General features: G+C 36.2%; 1 protein-coding gene across 8 annotated transcripts; it reads left to right on the forward strand.

The window, feature by feature from the left end:
• Positions 1-3,066: 3,066 nt before the first annotated feature.
• LOC134854396 (uncharacterized) lies at positions 3,067-24,597 on the forward strand. Of its 8 annotated transcripts, none has more exons than XM_063870634.1 (6): positions 3,067-3,541; positions 5,156-5,312; positions 16,595-16,820; positions 22,500-22,646; positions 23,429-23,540; positions 24,080-24,597. In XM_063870634.1, the coding sequence occupies exons 2-6, from the start codon at positions 5,224-5,226 to the stop codon at positions 24,484-24,486; spliced, it is 981 nt and encodes a 326-aa protein (XP_063726704.1). In that variant the 5' UTR covers positions 3,067-3,541; positions 5,156-5,223; the 3' UTR covers positions 24,487-24,597. The 8 variants fall into 8 exon arrangements, with proteins under 8 accessions (XP_063726704.1, XP_063726696.1, XP_063726698.1 ...); XM_063870626.1 differs by having other exon boundaries at positions 3,068-3,541; positions 4,496-5,312; XM_063870628.1 differs by having other exon boundaries at positions 3,068-3,541; positions 4,682-5,312.
• Positions 24,598-24,695: the final 98 nt, after the last annotated feature.

Below are 24,695 nucleotides of genomic sequence, written 5' to 3' on the forward strand. Positions count from 1 at the left end.
TTTTTGAAGATTTGTCGATTTTTTTTTTAAATCGACCAAATTGATACCAATTTTTTTTTGGATTTCTCCCAAAGCACTAAATAGACCTTGTTTTGGTCAAAATTTCTGCGCCTCAGGCAAAATTTTGAAAACAAACAGGCCAAAATAGGCGTTTTAGGCACTTTTTGAAACATTTTGACCAAATAAATTGCGTTTTGTCGGCGCGCGCTACCCCCTCAAAATTAGTAGCTATTGGCGCCGGCGGCGCCTTTTTTAAAATTTTTAGGGTTCATCACTAAAAATAGATATCTCAAGATAATACAAAGAGGCGACCCATTGGATCGGCAGGGGGTCGAGAATCCCTGAAAGAAAACGCGTCCGCCCCAACACCCCTCCCCCACCTTTAATCCGCCCCTGTAGAATTGGTGTATTACATGCTAGAGTAACCTGAGCGTAAGATCGATATGTCATTAAGTTAAGTAGTACAGCAAACAAAGGGTAAAGTTCAAAATAGTTCATTCTTCGAAGATATCGTCCCTCCTATTCCAGAAATTAAAATTTAACAAAATCGGCGAACCCCCCCCCCCCCCCCCCATATCGGAACTATGAAAGCTAATGTTATGAAATTCAGAGGAGCGATACTAGAATTGATTCGACCCGGGCATAAAAAAATCGGGACCCCTCAGACCCTTGGGCGGCAAGTGATAACGGTCCCCGGAAGTGTAAAAGGACCTATCAGAACTCGGAAACTAGCGGCGGTGTTGGGCTCAAATTCTAGTATGTTGCAGGCCTAGTTAAGGGGAGCTTAAGTTTGGAAACCCAGACCCCTCAGACCCCCACTTCCAGTTTTATGCCCAAAGTAAACAAACCCACCCCTAACTTCCGGAAGTCGTTTCTCGGCCACCAATGATTGCAGGGAGCTGAAACTTGGAGGGATGATAGGTAGTGGCAAGTTACATCTTGTATTATAATTTGAGTCAAATCCGGCGGTTGGACCGGAAGCTATTAGCATTTGGAAAAACACCCCCTTAGACCGGAAATAGGCAATTTACACAAAATTTTGAGCGAGGGCATATCGATTTTTTTGCAGCAATGGACATAAGATATGGACCCCGAAAAAAGACCCCTTGTGAGTGAAAACCCTCCGGTGACTCCTTCCGGTGTTAATAGCCTTTTCCCGGAAAAAGTGATAATGGACCTTAGAAATGGGATAATATGGGAAGTATTAACGGGATATGGATGAAACTTGGTAGTTAGGGCCCCATGGGATTCTAAACCCAAATATGGAAGTTTGACCCCGGTTGACCCCTGGGTGACCTTAAGTTGAACTTTGGGCTTTTTGACCTCAAAATTGCATTGAAAGCCCCAATATTTACACCGGAAAGTGGCGTATTTCCCAGCCCAACCTCTCGAAATTAGAACGGGTCATCTTGCTAAAAATTAGGAGGAAAACTTATATATTGGGACTTAGAGCAGAAGCCGATAGAGATACAGTTTTACCTTGCAACCTTGGAGTAGTGGACTTAATTTAAAGTGGACTTGGTAAACATTGGGTTCAACTTAACTTGGCGAATGCGCTATTCATAGAATTTGAACTAGACTAAAAGAAATATAGTCCCAGAAGAAATTGAGTGTAATAGGACCGCTGCATGAGAGTTAAGTTTCCTAAATAGTATGAGTGGACAGAAAATCTACTTGGCTCTCCGGAGGTGACTTTTTGGTTTAATTTGACCCCTAATAGACGAACTACGTTCCCCTGATAGCTAGAAGGTCGGGATTGGAATAGAGTACAGATAGAAATTTTAGATGCCTGAAATTAGTTAGCTACCCATAAAAAGGGTCTCCCCCTACCCTTGGGAGGTGGAAACGTTAACGGGATAATTAAAATAAAGACCTTGGGAATAAAGAATGAGTAAACATAGCATGGTTGGGAGGTTGAGTTGAACTCGAAAGCTGAAGTTGACAGAGTTCAGGAATTGGTTGATTAGAATCGTATGACATTTGCTTGCTTGGTCAAATTGTGACAGCTACCGCATTTCGGGTATCGAATAAGTGTGAAAAGATTGATAAAAGAAAGCGAAGTTGGCACGTGGCAGAGTTGACAGGAGGAGGGATAAAGTCTTAAAACATGTGCGGACGGGTGATTTAAGTGGATGTCAGGACTGATAGGGAATGGCGTGACTTTACTAAAACTAAGTGTAAAGAAAGATAAGGAGTTGGAGGGTACCTGAGAGCCTGTAAGAGTCAAACAGTGTTAGCTACTATTAAGAGTAGTTGGTTCTCGGTCAGAGAAGAATTATTGCGAGCGAATCGAATAGTTGGTTCTCAGTTAGTTAGAGAATGTTATTTAGGGTATCTAGAGGATAGCGGAATCGTTGTTGAACGATTGATATTGAAAGAAGTTCTCGAGGAGAACGTTAGTTAGTACTGAGGTGTTAATTGAACTACAGAAGGCAGTTGGTTTTTAAATAATAGTAATCGCGAACCCCTTTCTTTAATTGAATGATTAATTTATATTTCAGCCAATTATAGGCTACTCTGTATTTGGTTATATTCTTTTCTTAATTCATTCTTATTATTGGAATTGTTGTTGCGATCGATTTTTGATTGACGAGTGAGATACAGTCGGAAGAGCACGAATCACGGGGCGAGCAGCACATTACAGTAGTGAGCAGCCAACCACCAAATCAACCCTTTTGGGATTGTGAACAGTACTGGGAATCGGTTGCCCCGCTGACCTCAGTATTAAAGGGAACATATTGCGGCGGTGTGAAATAGCGAACAAGACCGGCCTAGAGATATTGTGAATTCCCCCACGTTTACAGCCCCTGTCTTAAACTGCCCTCCCCCTTTTGCAAACTCTGGGAGAGAGTCATTAGTAGTTTAAAAAAGTTCATATTAAAGATTAACCGTTGAACTAGTTCAATGTAGTGTTGGCAATTCGTTACTAGGTGCCAAAGGGTGGTAGGGGGGCGGATAGTTAGAGAGATCCCTTCTCCCTCAAAAGGATCTCGAAAGTTATGCAGTTTTTAAATTAAAGACTCTTCATTCAAACCTGCAGTTCCCTTGTTTTGAATAGATTTTGAAATCTGAGTAGAAATCGTCTTTTGGAAAAAAAAGAGACCATATTCTATTTCACTGGTGTTCAGATTTATAACATACATGGTTTTTTCTCAGCTTGCGTTGGGATTAGGCGGAACATAGACTCAAAATGAACTGGTAAATTGTGAATGAATTCCCTCTGGGACTGACGTCTACAGAAAGAACACGCAGTTTTAATTTATTCCCTCCTAGCTTTTCAGTCTATGCGTCTCTGCAGCCCCCAGCAATATCCGTTCGAATTTATCCGTTTGTGGTCCAGCAAAGTATTCAAGCATTGGTCGCATGAACCAACGACGCGTTTAAAGCTTCTGTGACAATTTTACTGTCTGAAAGCCACTTTGAAAGCAAAAGTTGGACAAAAACTGATTCACAAGTTTGTTATTATTTATTGAAAAAACTCATTACATTGTATGCTAACACAGCAATGCATTCAATATAACACAGCAGATTGCATCTATTTGTAAGCACAATTGAGGTCTCAATCGAAAAAAAAAGCATTCAAATAAAAAATTCATCAAAAGAAAATTGATTATCTGTCATTTGATGCGAGTTCACTTGATTTGATTTTTCTGCAATACGATGAAAATCCGCCCGTACCGAGGGGATTTTCTGTGCAAGATCTGAAATTCTTCATTTCTTACATAAGCTGATTTTCAGATTTGAAGGGGTAGCGCGCGTCGAAAAAACGGGATTTTTTGGTCAACGTTTTCAAAAAAGTCCCTAAAAACGCCTTTTTTAGCCTGTTTTTTTCTTCTTCAAAAATTGGCCTGCAGCGCAGAAAATTTTGTCAAAATGGGGTCTTTATACTGATTTGGGAGAGCTCAGAAAATCATTTTGGTCGACCTAAAAGAAAGGTCCACAAAATTTTCGAAATTTTTTGAAAATCGGTCCCCCTTGAAAAATTCCTAGATTCGCCCCTGGATCTCCATACGCGATGAATTTAGGTGCGGGGGTCTGTTTTTTCCAAAAATTGCTGGCAAAATTTGGTCGAAATGGGGGCTTTATAGTGATTTAGGAGAGCTCAGAAAAATCAATTTAGTCGACCTATAGAAAAAGGTCGACAAAAATATTATCGACAAAATTTTTGAAAATCCGCCTCCGCTCTCGACGAGAAAATTCTAAATCTGCCCTAAGATTGATGATATGCTCTCTTAGGCTAGACACTTGCGCTTAATTTTTTTCGAACAAATTTTTCCAAAAAAATTGATAGTATTTTTTTGCGGAAAACTGCTAGACGTACTATTTGACTGCCCTAGATTTATTAAAACAAAATTGGCTAGTTAAAAAGAAAACTTTGGCTACGTGAAAAAACCACCCGAGCACAATTATTGTATGGGAGTTTTATTTAATAATTAAGAAGTAAATAGAAAAAACGACACATGTGTTTTATATTCTGATTTCTGAATGATCTTAGTAACAGGCACCTTGAAAAATTTTGCCTTGTTTCTGCAATATTTCTTTTCAGTAGTACAATTTTACATTCTTTTCTCTACAGAATCACAGTCCGCTAACATAAAAAAAAAACAATAATGGGAAAAATTCCCTTTTGTAGCTATTTGAAATTTCTCAATTTCCCGTCATGTGCTTTCGTTGCAATTAGTCTTTCTTTCATTGTTTATTTCTTTGGTAGTCCGTGCGGTTACTTTACTTAGCCTTCTTCTTATGCATTCTATTACAGTCGGACAAGTCAGCCTGTAATTATCAATTAAGTGCAGGAGAAGGTTTAGAGTAGTTTCCTGAGCTTCTACAGTAAGATAGCAAAGTTTTGACCTTCTTTTGCAATTGGATGCCCCAATTTCGCGTTTAGCCGCTACACGCTACTGTCATTAATTCGTGGCTCATAAAGGTCCCCCCCATCCATTTTTGAGCTCTTATTATAGTTACATTGGGAGGCGAATCCTCTCAGTCTTATTCGATTTGAATACAAGCCCTTTGTCCTATATTATTATAAACATTGTGTATACTTCAATATAACAAGAGAGTGCATTATTTTGATTGAGACTTCAATCACTACTTGAACAAATTGGATCCTTCCGTTTCATTTACCATTTTAATCTCTTCTATATATTTTCAGATATTTACTCCATTATTTATTTGTTTGGTTCCTAATACAATATTTACAAGTGGCTAATAATTTCGAAAATGACAACTTGGTCCAGTCCAGCGATGTTTGTTTTATTGGCATTATTTCCCATCCTTTCGATCGGATCTGAACAAATCTACACATCAGAGTGAGTAGATTAAGATTAACAAAAAACAATCATGAGCATTTTACAATAAGTAGGTACCATAGGCTGGGGGGGGGGGGGGAATTGTTAAGTAGATAACCCATATATTTGTATTTCGATCATTGTAAATGGAGAAGAAGTTTATCTTCGGGTGTGCTTCAGTTTTTTTGTTTTCCACGCAAAATCAAGTACCACAAATGATCATCGCTATAGGTCTTATAATACATCTTACGAAAGCTTTATCAGTCGTGGTTGGAACAAAATTTAAAAAAGATTCAAAAAAATTGTGTCGAGAAAAACTGAGCAAGTCGTTTTTTTAATAGAAAATTTTTTTCATTTCAGTGAAAAACCTTTTTTTTGCTCCAGGAAAAGTAATTTTGCCAGCATGGAGAACATTTTTTTAATGAATAATTTAAAGAAACTTTTCAAAAATACTTCGAAAAGTTACATTTTGAAAAGATATATAGAAATGTTTTAAGAATTTTAAATACTTTTTTGTTTTTGTTTGTGAATCAATTTTGCAGAAAAACTATTTCGATTATTCCTATTTCACTAAAGTTTCAAGCGTTTGTAGAAATCTCCCATCTTATAAATCACAGAAACACACTTACACAAAAATACAAAAGAAAAAAATGCAAAAGAAAAAACAAACCTCTCCCGGGTTGACCTCCATACACCGAAAATGCTTATCATACAATTCCATACATCAAGTGTGTGGAAAAATGCTTGTCATACAATTTTCATACAATTTTTTCTAAAAATGGTTGAAAAAAGATATAAACTTATTTCTGTGACTGTTTGATTCTAATAAAACAGTCTGGTAAAAGAAAACGGAGGTTTTCGTTTTTTGAAAAAAAATGCTTATCATACAATTCCCATATATGGAAATTGTATGACTGGCATTTTTTGATGGCGAGTAATTTTGAAGTAATTTTGAAAATTTGGCCCAAAAATTTTTTGTTTTTTTTTCAACCGCAAATCGAATTTCGTACGCAAACAAACATTTTTCGAAAAAAACTTTTTTGCATGCAAAATTTAATGTTTGTGTGCATAACGTAGTCCTGGATACGATAATATTGGCTTTTATTTTCTTTTGACTTAATTTCTTTTTCTTCAAAAACGCTGAAAACTCCTATTTCCTTTGTATGGGGTGTTTATATATGCCTTGATCAATGTCTGATAATTTGAAAATTCAAAAATTTAAAATAATCACCATTAAAAAATTTTGCCAAAAATTAAAAGTTTGTTACTTTTGTTATATCAATTGTGAAAGACAGCCGAACTCAGGTCGTTTTCTGTGCATTGTAAATGCCAAGACCGTCCAACCTTAGGTGCTTTGAGTAACCAAGTTTTGTCACTTGTGTTCGGCGGCAAACACAACCAAAAAATTGTCAGAAAATAAATTTAGAAAGAAAAAATCAAACTTTTTGGTTTATGGAAAAACACCTATCATACAATTTTCATTTATGGAAAAATGTTTATCATAGAGATTTCATACAATTTTCTGTACGTATGGAATTGTATGACAAGAAGTTTCTCATATATGGAAATTGTATGATAAGAAGTTTCGGTCATCCCGAGCTTTTTTGTAATTTTGATGAACGCGGTTAGAGCGTTCTGAGCAGCCGGATAACTTTGTTGTAAAAATAATAAATTGAAATCAGTTTTGTTTTCAGTTTTTCTTTTAGAAATTTTTGCTTGGAAATAAATATTCATCAACGTGAGCTAAAATTACCATAAGTTTCTTGATTATTAAATATAATTTGTGAAGCTCATTTTCTTTAGTTTATCAATCTTGTGTTATAATTGCATGCCAAACTGTGTATTTTGTGAAATAAGAACGGATTGCGCAATTGGAAAAAAAACGGTTTTGTTGTGCAATCCATATCAAGGTTATTTATTCTTGATCTTTTTGCTGTTGCGGAGTTTTTAGACAAATGGTTAAAACCTTGCAGCGTTTCGAATTGCTTCAAAAGTAGCTACATTGGCAGAAACTACAGTAAAATTTGTGGAATCAAGACCATTTTGTGGATTTCTTAAATAACATTTATTGTGTGCAGTGGATTATGCTGTCGCGGAATCGAATTTTGTTTGCGAACTTCACAAACTGGAAACGAGATCCTCTGACTATAATAACGTTTTTTGTTTCAAATTTTGAGGAAAGTTACAAAATATCTGTGATTTTAGCAAATCTTTTAAACCAATTTTGGCGCTATAAATCATAGTGCTAACCACAAAAAATAACAACAAATAACAAAAAATGAAGTTAGCTTAAAATTTTCACCTGGAATATTATACCAAAAAAAATAACTTTTCGAATATGGCTAGATAGTTTTTAGTTTAAAAATTTTGGTGGTTGAGAGAAAAGGCCTGTTTTTTAAAAATATGTTTTTATCTTAGCAAATGAAACAAAAGATAATAATCGTGTTTACAAAAAAAACACATTCTTATGAATTTTGGACTTTTTGGGTGAAAAACTCATCCTGGACTACGTTATAAACACAAAAATTCAATTTTTGCATGCAAAAATTTTTTTTCGTTCAATTTATATTTTAGCAAAAAATGCAAGTTTGCAACCAAAAAAGGGATTAAAAATTTTTTACCCAAAGTTTTTGTTTTTGTTTATGAAAAAAATGCAGATCACACAATTTTCTTTTATGAAAACTTTATGATAAGCATTTTTCAGACCGAAATTAAAATTTTGTTTTTGATTGTCAAAATGCCCTCTATCATAGATATAATTATTTAAATATATTTAAAGTTACCCAGACATATCTTATAAATTTCATACATGAAAACTGTATGACAAGCAATTTTCATCAAAAATTTCAAATCATTTTTAATGACCAGAAATCTTCAAAAGATGCAATTAAACCAAAAATGTTGATTTAAAATTTTTAAAACATTTTTCATATTTTGTATGAATTTTCTATGATAAGCTTTTTTTTCCATAGATTTCATACATGAAACTGCATGATAAGCATTTTTCTTCAACCCGAAACTCTCTCTATATATATGTGTGTGTGTGTGTGTGTGTGTGTGTGTGTGGGTTTGTGTGCGTGTGTTTGTGTATATATGTGTGCGTGTAACCAATTGAAACGGGTAAATTGACTTTCTGGCCGCCAACGAAACCCGGTGACTAATTTTGTAAATACTGCACAAGAAAAATGCCAAATAGCAAGTTGTTATTAAAACACTTTTGCGCCTTTTGCAAATTTAATTACACACATCTTTCTCAATAACTTCTACCTATTTTAATTTTGGTTTTGAATTTTGGTTCAATTTGATTTCAATTTAAATTTGATTTTGAGTTTACGTTATTAAAATTTTTCATTGTGCTGGAATTTTGGCGATTGCTCTTTTGACAATGTTTTGCTGTGGCTTTTTTTTTAGGTTGACCAAATAGATTTTCCGAGCTTTTCTAAAGCACTAAAAAGACGCTGTTCTGGGCCAATTTTGTGCGCCGCAGGCAAAATTTTGAAAAACAGGTCAAAAAAGCCGTTTTTGGGAACTTTTTTTTTGGCGCGTGCTTCTCCTCAAAATGAGGATATATTGGCGCCAAAGGCGCCTTTAGAAAATTTTTAGAATCGATCCGCCAAAAATGGATTTCTTAAAAAGTACCAAGGGGGGACCCTTTGGGTCGGCAGAGGGTCGAATCCCTGAGAAGGGGGCGTCCGCCCACCGCCTCCCCCCCCCCTAAATCCGCCCCTGATTTATACGCCTAATAACAAAAAATACCCAAAAAATCAGTAAATTTTTCATCGTGTTTACATCTGCGAAGTAGTTTCAAACGTCCATGAAAAAATAGATAAGACTTGAAAATGTTTTCAAAATTTTTCAAAACTTTTCCTAAGCGCTATTTAAACTAAAAAATAGTAGCTCTCGCATCTGCAGCTATTATGATCTGCCAAATATCTTGTCTAATTTGAGCCGAACTAAATCATGCTTACGCATTAACAGAACAACAAATTTGGCGCTTTAACTGTCTCATTATTTTCAAATCCCATTACTCTGTTAAAAAAAACATTCATGAGAAATCTTTTACATTTGAGCTCATTGCATTAATATTTTTCAAGCACATGGAAAATCCTTCAAAAACTGTTCCTTGAAAAAATATCAAAAGTTTTCTCGAGAAAAAATCATTCCAGCAATTTTTTTTTTTTCAATTTCTTGAAAAGTTGGAACAAAATTCTAATTTAGTTTTGTACAGTTCCGGCAATAGCAAAAGACGGTTTGATACGAAATGATTTTCAGTTCTGCTGCGCTTTTCGACTAAATTGAGTAATCTAGAGATGATTCGTCGTTGTTTTCTAAAAACCCTCCTCAGTTGAATGCTTGCGTTGGATTATCGCTGTCAACTGAAGTTTCAGAAAAAGATTGAATCAAAAGATTTTTTGGCCATCATTTGCAAAGTATGCGAATTTTGCGCACGGACTGAAATATGGGTTTTAAAGTGAGCAAATAGAGCAAAATTATTATTAAGTTATTGAGACCATTTATCCACGGGGGAAACGACCAACACAAGAGCTGTACAGCTCATCACGGCAAACCGCTGTTGTGCCCCTGTTTAAGAACTACATGCACTTTTTTGGCTATTTTTCTGTGCTGGGTAATGTTGCTTCACCCTCAAGCAAGGAGCACGGATCATGGTGGGCCTCGAACATCAGACCTCTCGATTGAGAGGCGGAGACGTACCCACTTCACCACCGCTCGCTTAATTATTCTTAAAAATCTGAAAAAAATTCAATTGTTCAGTTCTTATTGCGTTTCTTCGTCTTTTCTGATTAAAAAGAAAAACAGCACAACTACTTCAATTTTGATACTGGATATTTGAGTTTTCTTTGCAATTTCATTTTAGTGCTAGTTTTATTTTCGGAAATACATGGCCGATGATTTCTTTTTCAACTCGGGAATCGGTGCTACGAAAAAGTGTTTCTCTGCAAATCCTTGCTGCGGTCCACCTATTGAATTAGACTCGAGCTGTTCCTGAAACAGATAAGACCTTCACAATTTGAGGAACTTGTCGTACAGGAGTTTCTAAATTTTTTAGTTCGGTAAAACTTATCCATAAAAATATTGATTTTAAGTGATCATAGCCTCACTGAATAAAATAGAAAAACTCGCCTGTATTTGAAAACGATTCGAAATTAATGCAAATTTATATATTTTTTCAGTTTCGATTCAATTTGCTGACCTGTTCCCGTCTAGTAGTTTTCATCGCGGAACCGCTTCGCTTCCCGTACAAACCCGGGTGAAATTTGTGCAAGTTGTCTTTGTTGTCAATCAGCCACTGTTTCGAAACACGACCCGCACTGATGCTGCTAGCCTGCAACATATAAAGCACATTTTAAACTAGAAAGAAGCTTTGTTAGTAAAACCAAAATTTTAAAACGGTATGCTGCTATAATTTTTTGGATCCATGACAATCTATTCTATGCCATTCTACCCTATTCTAATCTACCCTATATTCCAATCAACCCTATGCCAATCAACCCTGTGCCAATCTAGCCTATGTTCTTTAAACAGTTCGATTGGTCAGAGACAACTGAGCTGACTATCTCGGCCTAAGGTCGCCTGTTACCTGAAACCGAGATAAAGTTAGAGGCGATAACCGGCTCTCCGTGGACAAGTTCCACCCTCTCCATGGACAAGTTTTTGATTAAAAAATGATTATTTTTTCAAAAAAAAGAGATGTTTTTTCCAAATCATCCACTGACACATCATTTTTTAAAACACTTAATTCTGGGGCAGCTTTCCAACCCCTCGCCCAAAACGAGAAAAAAATTAAACATAAAATAACTACTTCTAAAACTCTGAAAACAGTGCTGTTTTTGGTGTTTAGTTTATGGCTGATAAGGTATTGCTGATATGGCTGATTGGCTGTTTAAATGGAAAAAATTGGTACGCTGACCACCCCCTCTTACAAGAAAAAAAATAAATGGCCAAGTAAAACAGTAAACTGCTGAATTCTGATTGGGTGAAAAATATAGCTTGAACCAACGAACAACCTCATTCCTAAACTGATTATGGGGAAAAGATCGTTTACTTGTTACGTTTTTTCATGAAAATTTGGCGATTGTTTCTGTAGTTGGATCACTCAGCGCTATTGGCAAAGCAACCTGATAATTTTTATTTTTGCCTCAATCTGTTTATCTATCAGCATCGATGAAATTTTTTTTCAATTTCTTTTTTTTTGCCAGGTTTTTGCAATTTTTGAACTGGCTGTTCTGGTAGGGAAAATTTTTACATACATCTGAAAACTATTGATGCCTCCTGAACAACATTTAAAAATTATTATCAACCAGCGATCATACTTCTAAAATTGTATATTTTTAAAAATGCCAAATTGGTCCATTTTGGACATTACCCGTGCGACATATTTAGAGCAGTTTTCGTTCCAAATTGAGGCGCGTTTTGATCCTAACAATACGTCACTAAAAATTAATTCAGGTAGGGAGTGGAAAAGAGCCGTTAGTTCAACACTTTTGTACATTATATAGCGTGTGGGGAATTTTTTTTTTAATCCTGCAAAAAGTTATTTGATAAGCTTATTAGTAAGCCATGAAGGGCAGTCAAAACAATCAAGAATTTTTTGTTCCGACTTCTAAAGAAAATGGGAAAATTTTTTTATTGGATTGATTTTTTTATCAGCCAAAATTCGGTGATTGAATCAAAACTTTTAAGAAAAAACTTACATACCCCATTGCAGATATCGACTCCGTGAACTCAAATATAAACAGAGTTTTTTTTGTAAAATATTGGGGATTGAAAAGTTGCCAGCCATTTTGGCCATGCTTTGGACTAGCCTACATGTTCTTTGAAGACTTGTTATGCCCGCATCTAAGAAAAGTGAAAAGAAATTTAATTGAAATGGATCTCTGTAGTCTAAAATTTTATCAAAAAAATCAAATCCCCTGTGACTATCAGACCACAAAAGGGAATAAAGACTTGATTTTTATCCATTGTTTTATCAAATTTAAAGTTAATTATAATCCATTTAAATTCAATTAGAATGAATTTTTTCTACTTTATTTTGTTTGGTGTCGTTCAAACTTCAGCAAAAACTTCTGCAACGATTTCTGCAAAAACATGATCTGCAAAAGCAGATTTTCAAAAGATCTGCAGATTTTTCAAAAGTTCTGCAAAAGCATTTTTCTTATGCAAAACGGGTCTACAGCTTACTCTATTTTTAAACCTCAGATTTTTCAAAATGCAAACGTTTGCCCTTTTCCCTCCCCATTTGTCCTTTGTTATTTCCCACCGCCACTACCCCCCCCCCCCATCACCAGAACCAATCCCCAAACACCAAAAAATACAGGTCGAAGTTCCATTTTTCAGAAACTGCATTTTTCAGCGCGCTGTTTCTCAGGGTAATTAGATACATACAACTCTTGTTTAAGTAAATTGAGAAAATGTTTCAAATGAGCAATTTTTTGCGCATCTCAAAAAAACGAAAAAAAAAATCAATATAATGAAGTTGCATTGTCTTTATCTGTAAAAGTGAAAATTGATCGATTATAATTGATTTGCAAAGTTTTTTTTTGATAAAAAGAACCATAAAGTCCGTTTTTAATTGATCATAGTTGATTATTTTTCTCTTATAGATATAGACAATAAAAGTCAGATTTAATCATTATTTTTTCGTAGAGCTCCAGTGCAGTTGATGCTGAAAACGCAACTCAAGAAGTTTTTGCGTCGCAATTTAACCCGTACTAGGCAACCATTCAAAAGTAAATGGCGGCTAATCGGTCATAACAATTCAGTACGAATCCAATTTTCACACTTGATGTTAGATATAGTCCAGATTTTATGGTTTTTTAATTTGTCCTTGATTAAAACTATTCGATACCGACGACAAAGGCAACTGAAGGCGCTTTGCCAGGAGATACTAGTATTCTTGTTAGTTCTTTCTCGCTGATCTGAGTGAGGAGAAATTGATTTGGACGAAAGTAATGGCCTTGATTACATAGTCTTCAAGGTGGCGGCCAGTCAATAAGCAGAATGGTCTAAGAGCAGAATGAGTCCAAGAGCAGAAAAAAAGGAAAAATAACAACTTCTATAAGCTAATCGGTATAATAATCATCAGAAATGTCAATAATAGCAAAGCAACGAACATTTTATGCATAATTTGAGCAATTTAATCAAGAATTTTAAAAAAATTAATCAAAACACCTAATGAAATTAGTCAATTCATGCGTAATTTATTCGTTTTCTTGGTATTTTTTGACGATTATAATAAATGTTTTATCAATTAGCCCTTATAAGCCAACATAAGTCAATATTTTTCTGTTTTTCTGCCCTTGGACCCATTCTGCACTTGGACCATTCTACTTATTGCTCCGCCTCCCTTCAAGGTTTCTTCTCATACATATATGTACTATATTTTTTTCAGATAGTCGCTGCCAAATGACAATCAATTTTTGTCTTCGAAATTTTTTAAGCAGACATTCTGATTGATTTTCATTAAGCAAAAGTTTTTTTATAAAACCCAAAATTAAAAACACACAATTGGCAGTTCATACATGTCTGTACTAAGCTTCAGGATAGCAATTCTTGCTTCCAATAAGAGCTATCTGTCCATTTTAAAAATGTTCCATCTGTAATCTGGGCCAAATTTTGCAGCACCATAAATCAAACTTTAGTTAAACTTAAGCACTTTGATTCAGTAAAAATATTTATCTTAAAAGATGCTTTTTTTTTGCCTTCAAGTATAAATAGTTTAAGTTTCGCAAACTTGGCTTCAAAAAATTTTTGTGAAACTTCCTGATGAAATTGAAAGTCGTTCAAGATGCTGATAACAGAATTCTATGCTAGAGCGTGGGGATGAACAAAAACATTAGCATACAAAATAGGGTTTTTGCCAGCTTTATTTACAAGTTATCGCGTGCTTTTGTAACTAAATTTTCAGCTCTGTAGCAGCAATCCATATCGTGATTCTGAAAAAATCGGACAAAAATTTTGGCATCGAAATTTAGTGGCAGATGCATGAAATTTATTCGTTTTTGCTATTTTTTGTTCCAATTTTTGAAAGAAACGGAATATTTATGCTTGGGGTGGTTTTTTATCAAAACATTTTTCGGCGATCGAAGTAAAAATTTTTAACAGTAAATCTTTAAGCGCCTTGGCGACTCCTAATCGAAATATTAATGTTTGGCGAATAATCCCGCACAACAAAATCATTGTTAATAATGTCGTACGACTAATATTTTCACACTCGATCTTCGACATTGTTCAAAATTAATAGTTTCTCATATATTCTCTTTTATCTAAAACTATTTGAGACCAATTGAAGGGCAGTCAAAACATTCGGGTTTTGCCCTGATATACGAGCATTCTTACGTTAGTACAAACTGAATGAAAGCTATGTCATTTTTTTTGTTGTGCTCATTTACTACCAAATTTCTGATATAGCAGAATAACATCGATGACCGAAATGTTTTGGATAGTATTAGTATTATGAAATCTGATCGGCTTATGTGTAATGGAACACCTCTCAAATTTTCATGCTATTGTTCCGTTTTTCGATACGAAAGTAACGGAATATTTGTGCTCGGGGTGGGTTTTTTTTCTTCAGACAAATTTTGACTTTTTAACTAGCCATTTTTGACAGAATTTTTTTTATCATTCAAAAGGTATTGTTGTCTAAGCTTAAATTTGAAAAGATATTTCACCTGTGATGATTTTTCGTACAGTTATGGGGGTTTAAAGATTGCCATTTTGACCAATTTGGGACAATTAACGCGCGATATATTTCGGGCTATTAACGCGTAAGCGGAGATTTAATGCGTCTTAGAAATCGTTCCAAATTGGTTGAACGAAACTTATTTGCCATAATTGATTTGTTAAAATGAGCGAAATTTTTTTTTTTACTTTATATGGCGTGTCGGGGGATGATTTCATAAAAAAATTCAAATTTTAGAATTTTTTTTTTCATTTCTATTTTATTAAATTTATTTTTTGATGTTATTACTGCCCCATAATGCTTAAAAGGCAGTCGGAACATTCAGGGCTTCGCCCTGATACGAGCAGTCTTGTTTATCTTTATGCTAAAATTACGGTCCCCGGAAGTGTGCATACAAAATTCGCCATGATAAAAAACTTACCAAAATTGAGAGTAGTACGAGGCTCAGAATAACTTTATTCATTTTCAACGGCTACAATCTACAAGTAATCGGTTTCTAATAGTGTTTATTATATAGGTATTTGTTGGTGATAGTATTTTATGACAGCAAAACCAGGTTAAAAGCAATAAGAGTCGGAGATGAATATTTTAAAAGGGTAATTTGTCAGAGAACAATAACAGAAAAAAATCGGTCTAACCCCTTTTTTACCACTATTTTGAGACCAATTCGGGGGCAACAAAAGACAACCCGATTATAAATGGCAATAATTGGAAGGAAAATGGTAATAAGTTATGGGTCATTAAATATTCAATAAAATAGTGATAAAATGGAAAACTCAATAGGTTGAAGCCCCACAAAATCACTCGGATATAAAACCTTTTCAAAGTTTTGTGCCTTTTTTCTCGTGGTTACCCCCTTAATCGACTATTTTAATAATACTTTATAGTAATAAATGTTTTTGTTTCATTCAGAAAATTCCCGCTATCCCCAATCTCCTATTTGTTATTTTAAATGTTACCAATAGAGCGTTTCTTAATTAAAGCTTTTTCTATTTTTTTTTGAAAAAGCTAATGATTGTCATTAACACTAAATTTGTTAGTGTGCGGCCTTACTAACGTTGAAAAGGCAACATTTTTTGTCAGAAAACAGCAATTTTGGCGACACTTAATTATTTGTTTTTAAATAGTTGATTTATACCATAATTTAACGAGAGCGGGTTTATGGAGAAGAAACAAACGCAACAAATGCAAAAAAACTCCTCTACCCCACCCTCTTGTTTTTTCAATTGCCCAGCGAAGATTTTAATAGCGACACACAGTCATTCACCAGCCCCTCCTTCCCCGGATTCGAACTCCTCGCCACTTTTGGGCTCTATGACTTTTGGTCGACAAACCCTTAATTTTTTCAAGCTGCTTTTGCCAATATGCTTGTTTTGAACTTCCCTCCCCCTTTGGTACCTTTTAAGACAGCAATTTTTGGCTAATTTTTGACCCTAATTTTTTTTCTACAATATGCTTAATTTGAAGGGAGAAAGCTCCCCTTCCCCCTCGAAGAAATCCTAGGTTCGCTCCTGCTTCTAATGCAAGTTTACGAAAGATTAGAAAAAAAAACAGAAATTGAAGTCTATCTTTTTGGAACAAACTGACCGCATATTCGTTTCAGGCAAAGAACTTACGAAGACAAAGTGTGCTATCACGACTACGAATGTCGCAACTTCACCGCCGAGGCAGAGTTGGAAAAACTGAGGAACATCTACGTGAACATGACTAGCGATGTGAACTCGACACTAATCGCTGAGCTGAAGATCTACGAATGTTGTGATGCAAATGCGACTTACGCAACTGGCGACTACTCTTCAGGCTATGACGACGAAGATTATGAGGATGACGTAAGATTTGAAACACTTCTGAGATACTTTTTAAAAGCTTTTGAGTAACTTTTGCAAAAGATTTTGAGTAATTTTCCTCAATTTTCAACGTGAACTATAAATAAACTTCTGAAGGCGTCTACGACGCCAATATAACTACATTTGAGGGGGAAGCGCGCGCTGAAAAAACGCATTTTATTAATCAAATAGTTTTTGAAAATGCTAAAAACGCCATTTTTAGCTTGTTTTTCAAAAAAAAATAATGCATGCCGCTCAAAAAATTGTTGACAGAATAATTGTTTCGGAGAGTTCGAAGAAACAAATTGGTCGACCTAAAAAAAGTTTTCAAACTTATTTCGAAAAACCGCTTTTCCATAGAAAATTTCTGCGCACGCCAATGGCAGAGTTGAAACTATGTGAAAAAACACCAAGCATATCTGGCATGAATCTATATGTCATACCTTATGGTATGCGTAGATCTTCAATATCAAATCCGAGCGGAATTGGCAAATACGACGACTGAGGTTACGTGTAAAAAAGACAACTGTTTGATAAAACCATTTATTTCTTGCTCTGCCGATCACTCGGTGTGGCTATGGAGGTAGTTTTCAAAAGATACAAGGCCATTCGATCAGTATAGATTACTATATGTATATTCAAATATAACCACTGTTATGGTTTTGCCATTCGGGCCGGATGACACTACCCCTGGAAGTCAAAAATAAACTTGAGTTTTTGAGTCCAAGTAGACTTAAGTTGAATTGCGAGTTTATTGAGTCCCTTCATATTTTATTGATTTATTGAGTCCCGAGTTTATTTCTTCTTTCGTTGTCTTCTTGTTTTTTGATCGATACCAAGAAAAACCTCTCTAATATCTGATATCATTCTGCTTGAACTGAAAGTCGGGGACACCAAATCCAATATTTCCATGCTTTTGTTTTTAGGTTTGGGTTTTATTGTTTTTGAAAATTTCACACATGCTTGATATTCTGGCAATTTTTCATGGAAACCCATCTCGTGGGTTAAACTTTTTATTTTCGAGTTGTTCCCCTCCCTTTATTTGTTGGTCGGTGACTCGATAGAAAATTGTTTCTTTTTGGGTTCCGTTGGCATTTGCTTAGCTTCGTTAATTGCACTTATTGGTACTGGAGTTCCCAACGCTCCCGCCAACGCCGATTGTCGGTTCTTAGTGGATTTCCTGGTTGCTTCTGCCGATATTCGTGGTAATTGGGGATGCGTCTTCTTTTGATTCAGTCTACTCGGAGATGGGGCCGTGTTCTCGAATGTAGAGGACCAAGCCTCACTTGATGACGTTTGTTGCTCTGGCGTCTCAATGTCCCTGTTTGTTGGGGTGCTGATCTCTTTTTATAGTTCTGACCTGAATTGCATTCCTCTTGTTGGGTTTATCTGCGCTAGATTTCCTCCTGACTTCTGTCCTGTTTGCTTCGCGTTTTTTTTTCTTTGGCTATCTTGTGACTGCTACTGTTTATCTTTTCTTGACATATTCCTTTTTTTGAACATGGGATGTTGTGGCGCGTTTGGTTTTTCAATGTTTAAAACAATTGTAAACCTAGTCCTGTTCTCTGCGCGGATCTACATGCAACGTACTTGCTTAGTCGTGAGGGTATGCAAGGTCCATAAATCAGCAGATTGGGGACAAATGCGAATCTGCCATTTCTTGGTATTCTCGGTGGCTTACCCAATGTCTGCACCCAAGCTGTGTGTGTGGTGTGTAAATTAAGATTTTCCCGTTCGTAGTTTTGTATTTTTGTTCGATGTTTCTGGGTCTTTTTTTGTAGCTACTCTTATTTTTCTCGTTGCCACTTCATCTGTCCGTTATTTGGTGTTTGCATCTACCTGGTGTTGTATCATTTTGTATCTTAGATATAACTTTTCTCGCTCTTTAAATAATGTCTGCCTAGTTTTCACACGTGTTTCCTGTTGGGCTGCTTGTGCTGGTTTTATAATTTCCTTGTTCAAAGGTTCTGGTAGGAGGTCTGATGGCCGCCGTTTTTAACCACTTTGTCTTCAGGCGTGTTTTGCATCGTCCCAGTTTAGGTTATTTGCTGAGCTTGTTGTTATACTTGATGATAGTGTGCTTGGTTTGGTTCTATGTGTGCTTCGAATGGCGAGAATTTCAGCCACTGGAGTGATTCAAAATGTTTTGATTATTTCAGCTTTGTCTGATGCTATTTTATAAGATAAGTTATTTTTCTCTATTCTCATAACTTTTAGCTTGCGTTTTAATGCTTGTATCATTCGTCTGACCACACCTATCAAGTGGTGATTGTTTGCAGATGCAAATAATTATTTGATGTTGCTTGATCCACAAAAAAAAAACAGAACTTTTGACTCTGATTGCATCTGAATTTTGCGAGACGCTGTTGATTGATTTATATCTTTGCATAAATCTTGTGGCTGCTCTGTTGTTAAATACCACTTTAGCTGTCGGAAATTCGACCAGTAATCTATGGCTACGAGTATATACGCTTCGGTGGTTTAGTTCGTTGGGTAGAAGTCCTGCGAAATCTAGTTGAACCTCTTCATTCGGCTCGACTGTTGATTCGATTTGGAGTGAATGAGTGTTCCCTAAAAATGGTCTTAAATTTTTACCTCGTTCAGTACATTGTCGGCAGTTTCGTGACAACTGGACAATTGATCTGTGTATGTGCGTAAACCAAATGGGTTCGCAGAGGTCGATCATAGCGGCGGATCTTGGGTCCATGAGATGGATGCTTTCCAATAATGTCTGTCTTAGTTGAATTGAGAAGGAATGGTGTCACAATGCTGCTCGTGATCATTTTGTGGCTTGCCTCTAGTTTTTGTTGTGTACTACCTGTATTTGATGGTGCAGTTTCGTTTGGCATGTCGGTTGATCCTAAAACCAAGTTTGGATTTTGACTCTTCCTGTTGCATTTCCTCAGATAAGATTGAAATTGCAGTGTTCTCTGGATTTTGGATCCAGCGGAATTTGCGAGTAATCATATCGTAATCGATATTTGAGAAAACATTTTGACTTTTTTCTTTTGATTTTACTATCTGCGCTGTTTTGTCCAGAAACAGTTCTGTATTGGGCAATTGATATTTGTTTTTGTGTATGATATTGTTAAATTTCTTGGAATCCAATGCCAATTTGGCAATTTGATCCTTTTTATGGTTATGATTATGGGACTAATTAATTGGTTGTCTGTGCACTTGTTTAATTCAGTGATCTGCTTTTGTTTGATCAATTTTTACAGCTCTTTCTCGGCTCTTTCTTTCAAATGTATCGGAGTTCTTCTTCCTTTTTCTTGAATCGGGACAACTTTTTCGATCAATTGGGTTTTTATTAGATAGTTTTCGACTTTACCATTTCTCAAACACAATTGTTTGCAATTGTTTTTTATTCACTGTTTGATCTCTGGGTCTGAAATTTTGTTCTCATAAAGGCTGCCTATCTGCTCCTTTTTTGGTTTTACTTGTACCAGTTTAATGTCCTCCGATGATTTTCTCCTTTTGATCGTCTACGATGATGAACGGTGCTAATTGAACTGTTCATCATCCGAGTTATAGTGCAATGGCAAGTCGTCCTTTCGGAAACATTAATTTCCCAATATAAAATGCGAGAACTCGAGCAGCGTCCTCCGATGGGATGTAGTTGAAAGTCGTCGATTCATCGTTTGTCCTCAATTGTTGTGCAGACTTTTTCCTTGGAACATATCAGACTGCCGGAATTTGGAATGGCATTCATGTTCTCAGATGTCGTTTTCATTTTACTATGTGCTCGTTTAAGTCTTTTTTGGTTATTTTTGGTGTGTCTCTGACTTTAAACGCTTCTGCTATGGCCATAACTGTGAAGTTGTCTAGTGGGATATCTTCCCATCCGTTTGTTGACATGATTTCAGCGAACGCCACTGGGTTACCTCTTCTACCTTTGTGATGTCTTCTTAGTTTTGTAGTTGTTATTCATTTCCTCCCACTCGCATGAAGTTAACTTTTGTAGATTAGCAAACTTTTGCAAAATCTCCCCTCTGCATTTCTAGAACAGATCTTATCTTTCGCGGTGCATGATTATAAAGGGTTCCGACCGAATTGTCTTCAGCATTTGTAATATTTCTTGTATTGTCCCACGTGATTTGTAATCTGTTCTCTTCTATTGTTCAATTTTCCTCGTGTGAAGTTCTATCGTCCTCATGAGGTCGGTCCCTTTGATTAGTTTGTTAGTTTGCCTGTTTTTTCTTTCTCGAGGTTGTGTGTATCCCATAAATTCTAATTTTGTTGGTGTAGAAAATGATGGACCGAAAAGATTTTTTTTGTTGCTCTACCGTGTTTGGTTCCCTTTTCTCGACAAGTTGCATATTCGTACGCATCTTGTGCAGATCGTATCTCTGCTAATAGTTCTTTGGCTGTCTTTTTGTGGTTTATTTAGGCAGTAAACCTATCTTGTACGCATTCATCTTCTGAATCTACGCAGTCGGCCCTTTACGCCAATTTCACTAAATCTGTATGAAATTGTTGAAGTGGTTCATTTTTTCCCTGTTTTCGACAAATTAAGGCGTTCAAATGCAATTTTTTGTTCTGTTATGAAAAAGCTTCCACAATTGTTACTATTTGTCTCGTTTTCGTAGATTGTAGGGCCACGCCCGGTCTTTTTTCACTCTAGTTGTCTCTGGCCTTCAGCACCCAAACATAAGAATATGTAACTTTTGACTTTTGCCTCTACCTCGTTCCATCCAAAGGAATTGTTTGCACTCCTTTTTCTCGTGCTTTTAATACTTTATTCTCCCAGCCGGTTATCTCTCCTTGTTTACGTACCCGGAAGTTTTTTGAGCGTCGGTTTCTCCATTTATTTTGACTTCGTATATGGGTTCAGTCGGATCTGTGAGTGTCGCTTTGTCACGGCGTGAATTTCGTACTTCAATTCGATCTTTGGCGAATATGGCCATTTCCATTAGGGCCGCCCACTTCGACCATTCTAATGGTGAACCTGCAGATGCTCGCGGTCAAAATGGATTGATATTTAGCAGGTTCTTGGTATAGTTTGATGGATGTACCATGTCAAACCTTACGGTATGCGTAGATCTTCAATATCGAATGCGAACGAAATTGACAAATACAATGACGCAGGTTATGGGTAAATTGACAACTGTATGATAAACAAATTATTTTTTGCTCTGCCGATCACTCGGTTTGGTAATTAAGATGGCCTTGAAAACCCACAAGGTCATGCCACCAGTATAAAAACAATTTATGTATATATAATACAATAAACCTTATGGTTTCGCCATTCAGGAGGGATGACACTATCAAAAGAATGAAAAAAACCGGCATGAAATGTAGAAAGCGAGGATTTGGCGATGGGATGAGCAAAAGAGAACTGATTATATAAAGAATGTTCAGAGGGCCATGGTTTTGAGCAGAAAAGAGTGAACAAAAAATTTTTTATCAGTAAAAAAATAAAAAACCGTTAAAGACTTGTTTCAACCGACCAAAGAGAAAACTTTATTAGATTGTTGTCAGAATAGCTTCCAAAAAAATTCTGTTTCTTATATCATCAGTTAGTAAATTATAAATGGACAGCTACTGCTCTAGAAACTTTAATGGGATTGAAAGTATTCGAAAAAAAAACAAGCTCATTTGTTTACTATTACTTTTCTTTTCAACTATTCTTACAGGAACAAAAATCTCATATTTGTATAACAACCCTGTTGTGTTCTGCAGGTGATGACCCCTGGCCGATGTTGTGTGAAGGAACCGATGCCAGTGTGGTTGGCCATTTTGATCCTGGTCATTCTGGCACTCATTCTGGCAGGCTGCTGCTTCCTCTGCTGTTTCATTCGACCCAAACTGGAGGGACTCTGCAACCAGGTAACAATGGTGGTATATTGTACGCCTATAACTAATTCTTATTTTCTTACAACGAGCCACATCTCTTATGGTAATGGGGGGGGGGGGGTAGTTAAAAAACTAGTAAGCAAGATCCCTGCCGGAAAATAAACCAACCGAAAACACTAAAAAATACAGAGGAATATGATAAACGCATGTAGCTACAAAAATCATGCAAATTTTAACCCAAATGCCGACTAGTCTGATTTATACACTCTGCTCTGGGACTTTCAGGCGGACCTTCGAAAATGTATCTCCGAACTTTTCTGTGGTTTGCAAAAAATTTAAGAACTCTTTTAAAAAACTGCCAGGACCTATTTTTCTTAAAAATTTTGCGGATCAGACGTTTTTAACAAAAAGTACGAAATTGGCGAAATTGGACACATTTGGAATAGTTTCGACAATGGAGTTTTTTTGGCGCGCATTCGCCACTCAAAATATTATATGATAGCGGCGAAAATTTCAAAGGTGGGGGGTCAACAAAGTAAAGGCATAAACGCAATACAAATTGTTTGACTGGCTGGAAAAGTTTGAGTGATAAAAACTCTAAAAACTCTGAAGTTGTGGTAACCAATCGACCCCCCCCCTCCCTAAATTTCAAAATGCCTTTTGCTGCGAACTGTCTTTTTGTTTTGAGTTTGTCTAATGTCGCTTCTCAGGCTTCAAAATGGTAAATAATTATGTGAACAAAAGAATGCATTTTATTGATTATAAATCTGAAGACAATTAATTATCTATTATCTATTAATATTACATTTGATTAGTATCAGCGACCTCACATCTCACACGACACCATACAGACTGTGGCTGCCCTGAAGATACTCACCAGTGACATTGGAGGAGGAGGAGGGGGACAGAACAACAACCCCTTTGGAGGTACGTGACACAGGCTTTAATTTCCAACAGAGCCCCCCCCCCCCATTTTCTTTTTATCTCCTTTTCAGTTTCGTGTGAACCATTAAAAAAGTCTACATGCGCAAAATCTTTCATCGATTCTATATAAATTATTTTTCTGCACATTATTTAGAGTGTAATTTTCCTTACTGTCACATCATTTTGAGAACAGTTTCAGCCGAAGAAAAGATTAAACAATTTTTGGCCAACATTAAATGATTTTTGGGATTTTTTTTTGCAAACATCGTACAAAGAACTCTTTCAGATGAATAACAATCTTGCGAAGTTCCAACAAGATTTTTCAAGATAGCTAAGTTGAGATGCAAACGCCGTACTTTGTAAGATCTTGCGAGAATTTTTAGAGAATTTTTAGGGATACAGATCTGCGGGTTAGAACATGGCGTACAGAACAAACATTCCCACGTTTTCTCGTCTTCGAAACTATCAAAAAAAATTGTTTGTATTATGCCTCGAATAAATTACACCTCATGCAAATTAAATGACCTTGTTTGTTGTTTTAGGTCAACCGAATTGGGGTCCGGGCCAAACAATCCCACCTCCCCCTCCCCCGATGACTCAATCAGTCCATCCTAATCAGCCCCCACCCCCACCTGGATATGCTCCCAACCACTACAACCCAAACATGGCAGCCCATCCCCCTCTTCAACAAGGGTACCAATACACACCAGGGTACACACCCACCAACCAATCAGCAGCACCTGGACAGTATCCAGGGGCCTACAATAACTACCCCCCGAATCCAAATCCTTACCCGCCATCAGGGGGTCAGTCTTATAACCAACCTCATCAAAATTCGCAGCAGCAATCGCTTCCGTACCCAGTTTCAGATTCTGGGGGTTATCAGCAGTACCCTAGCATGCCAGAAGCGCCACCGTATCCGGAAAGCAAAACAACCTCTCTGGCTTAGATGAGAACTGCAAAAAAACTCTGCAAGAAATTAATGTTCTGCATGTGAATGTCAATTAGACTTTTTATAATGCATTTTTCATAAATTACCTTTAATTCACAATTGATAAAATCAGAGATATTTATGTAATTTTCGATAAAATTACACAAAATTAGTTTCAACTCGACAGGGATATTTATAGTTCGAGCGCGTTTGATAAAAGTGCCAAA

The sequence above is a fragment of the Symsagittifera roscoffensis genome, chromosome 9 (genome assembly GCF_963678635.1).
Source record: "Symsagittifera roscoffensis chromosome 9, txSymRosc1.1, whole genome shotgun sequence".
NCBI lineage: Eukaryota > Metazoa > Xenacoelomorpha > Acoela > Convolutidae > Symsagittifera > Symsagittifera roscoffensis.

Excerpts from the sequence above, each read along its gene's own strand:
- LOC134854396 (XM_063870634.1), top strand. The coding sequence starts at position 5,224 with ATGACAACTTGGTCCAGTCCAGCGATGTTTGTTTTATTGGCATTATTT. Across the intron at positions 5,313-16,594 it reads GAACAAATCTACACATCAGA|GCAAAGAACTTACGAAGACA; the intron begins GTGAGTAGATTA and ends TATTCGTTTCAG. Across the intron at positions 23,541-24,079 it reads GAACAACAACCCCTTTGGAG|GTCAACCGAATTGGGGTCCG; the intron begins GTACGTGACACA and ends TTGTTGTTTTAG.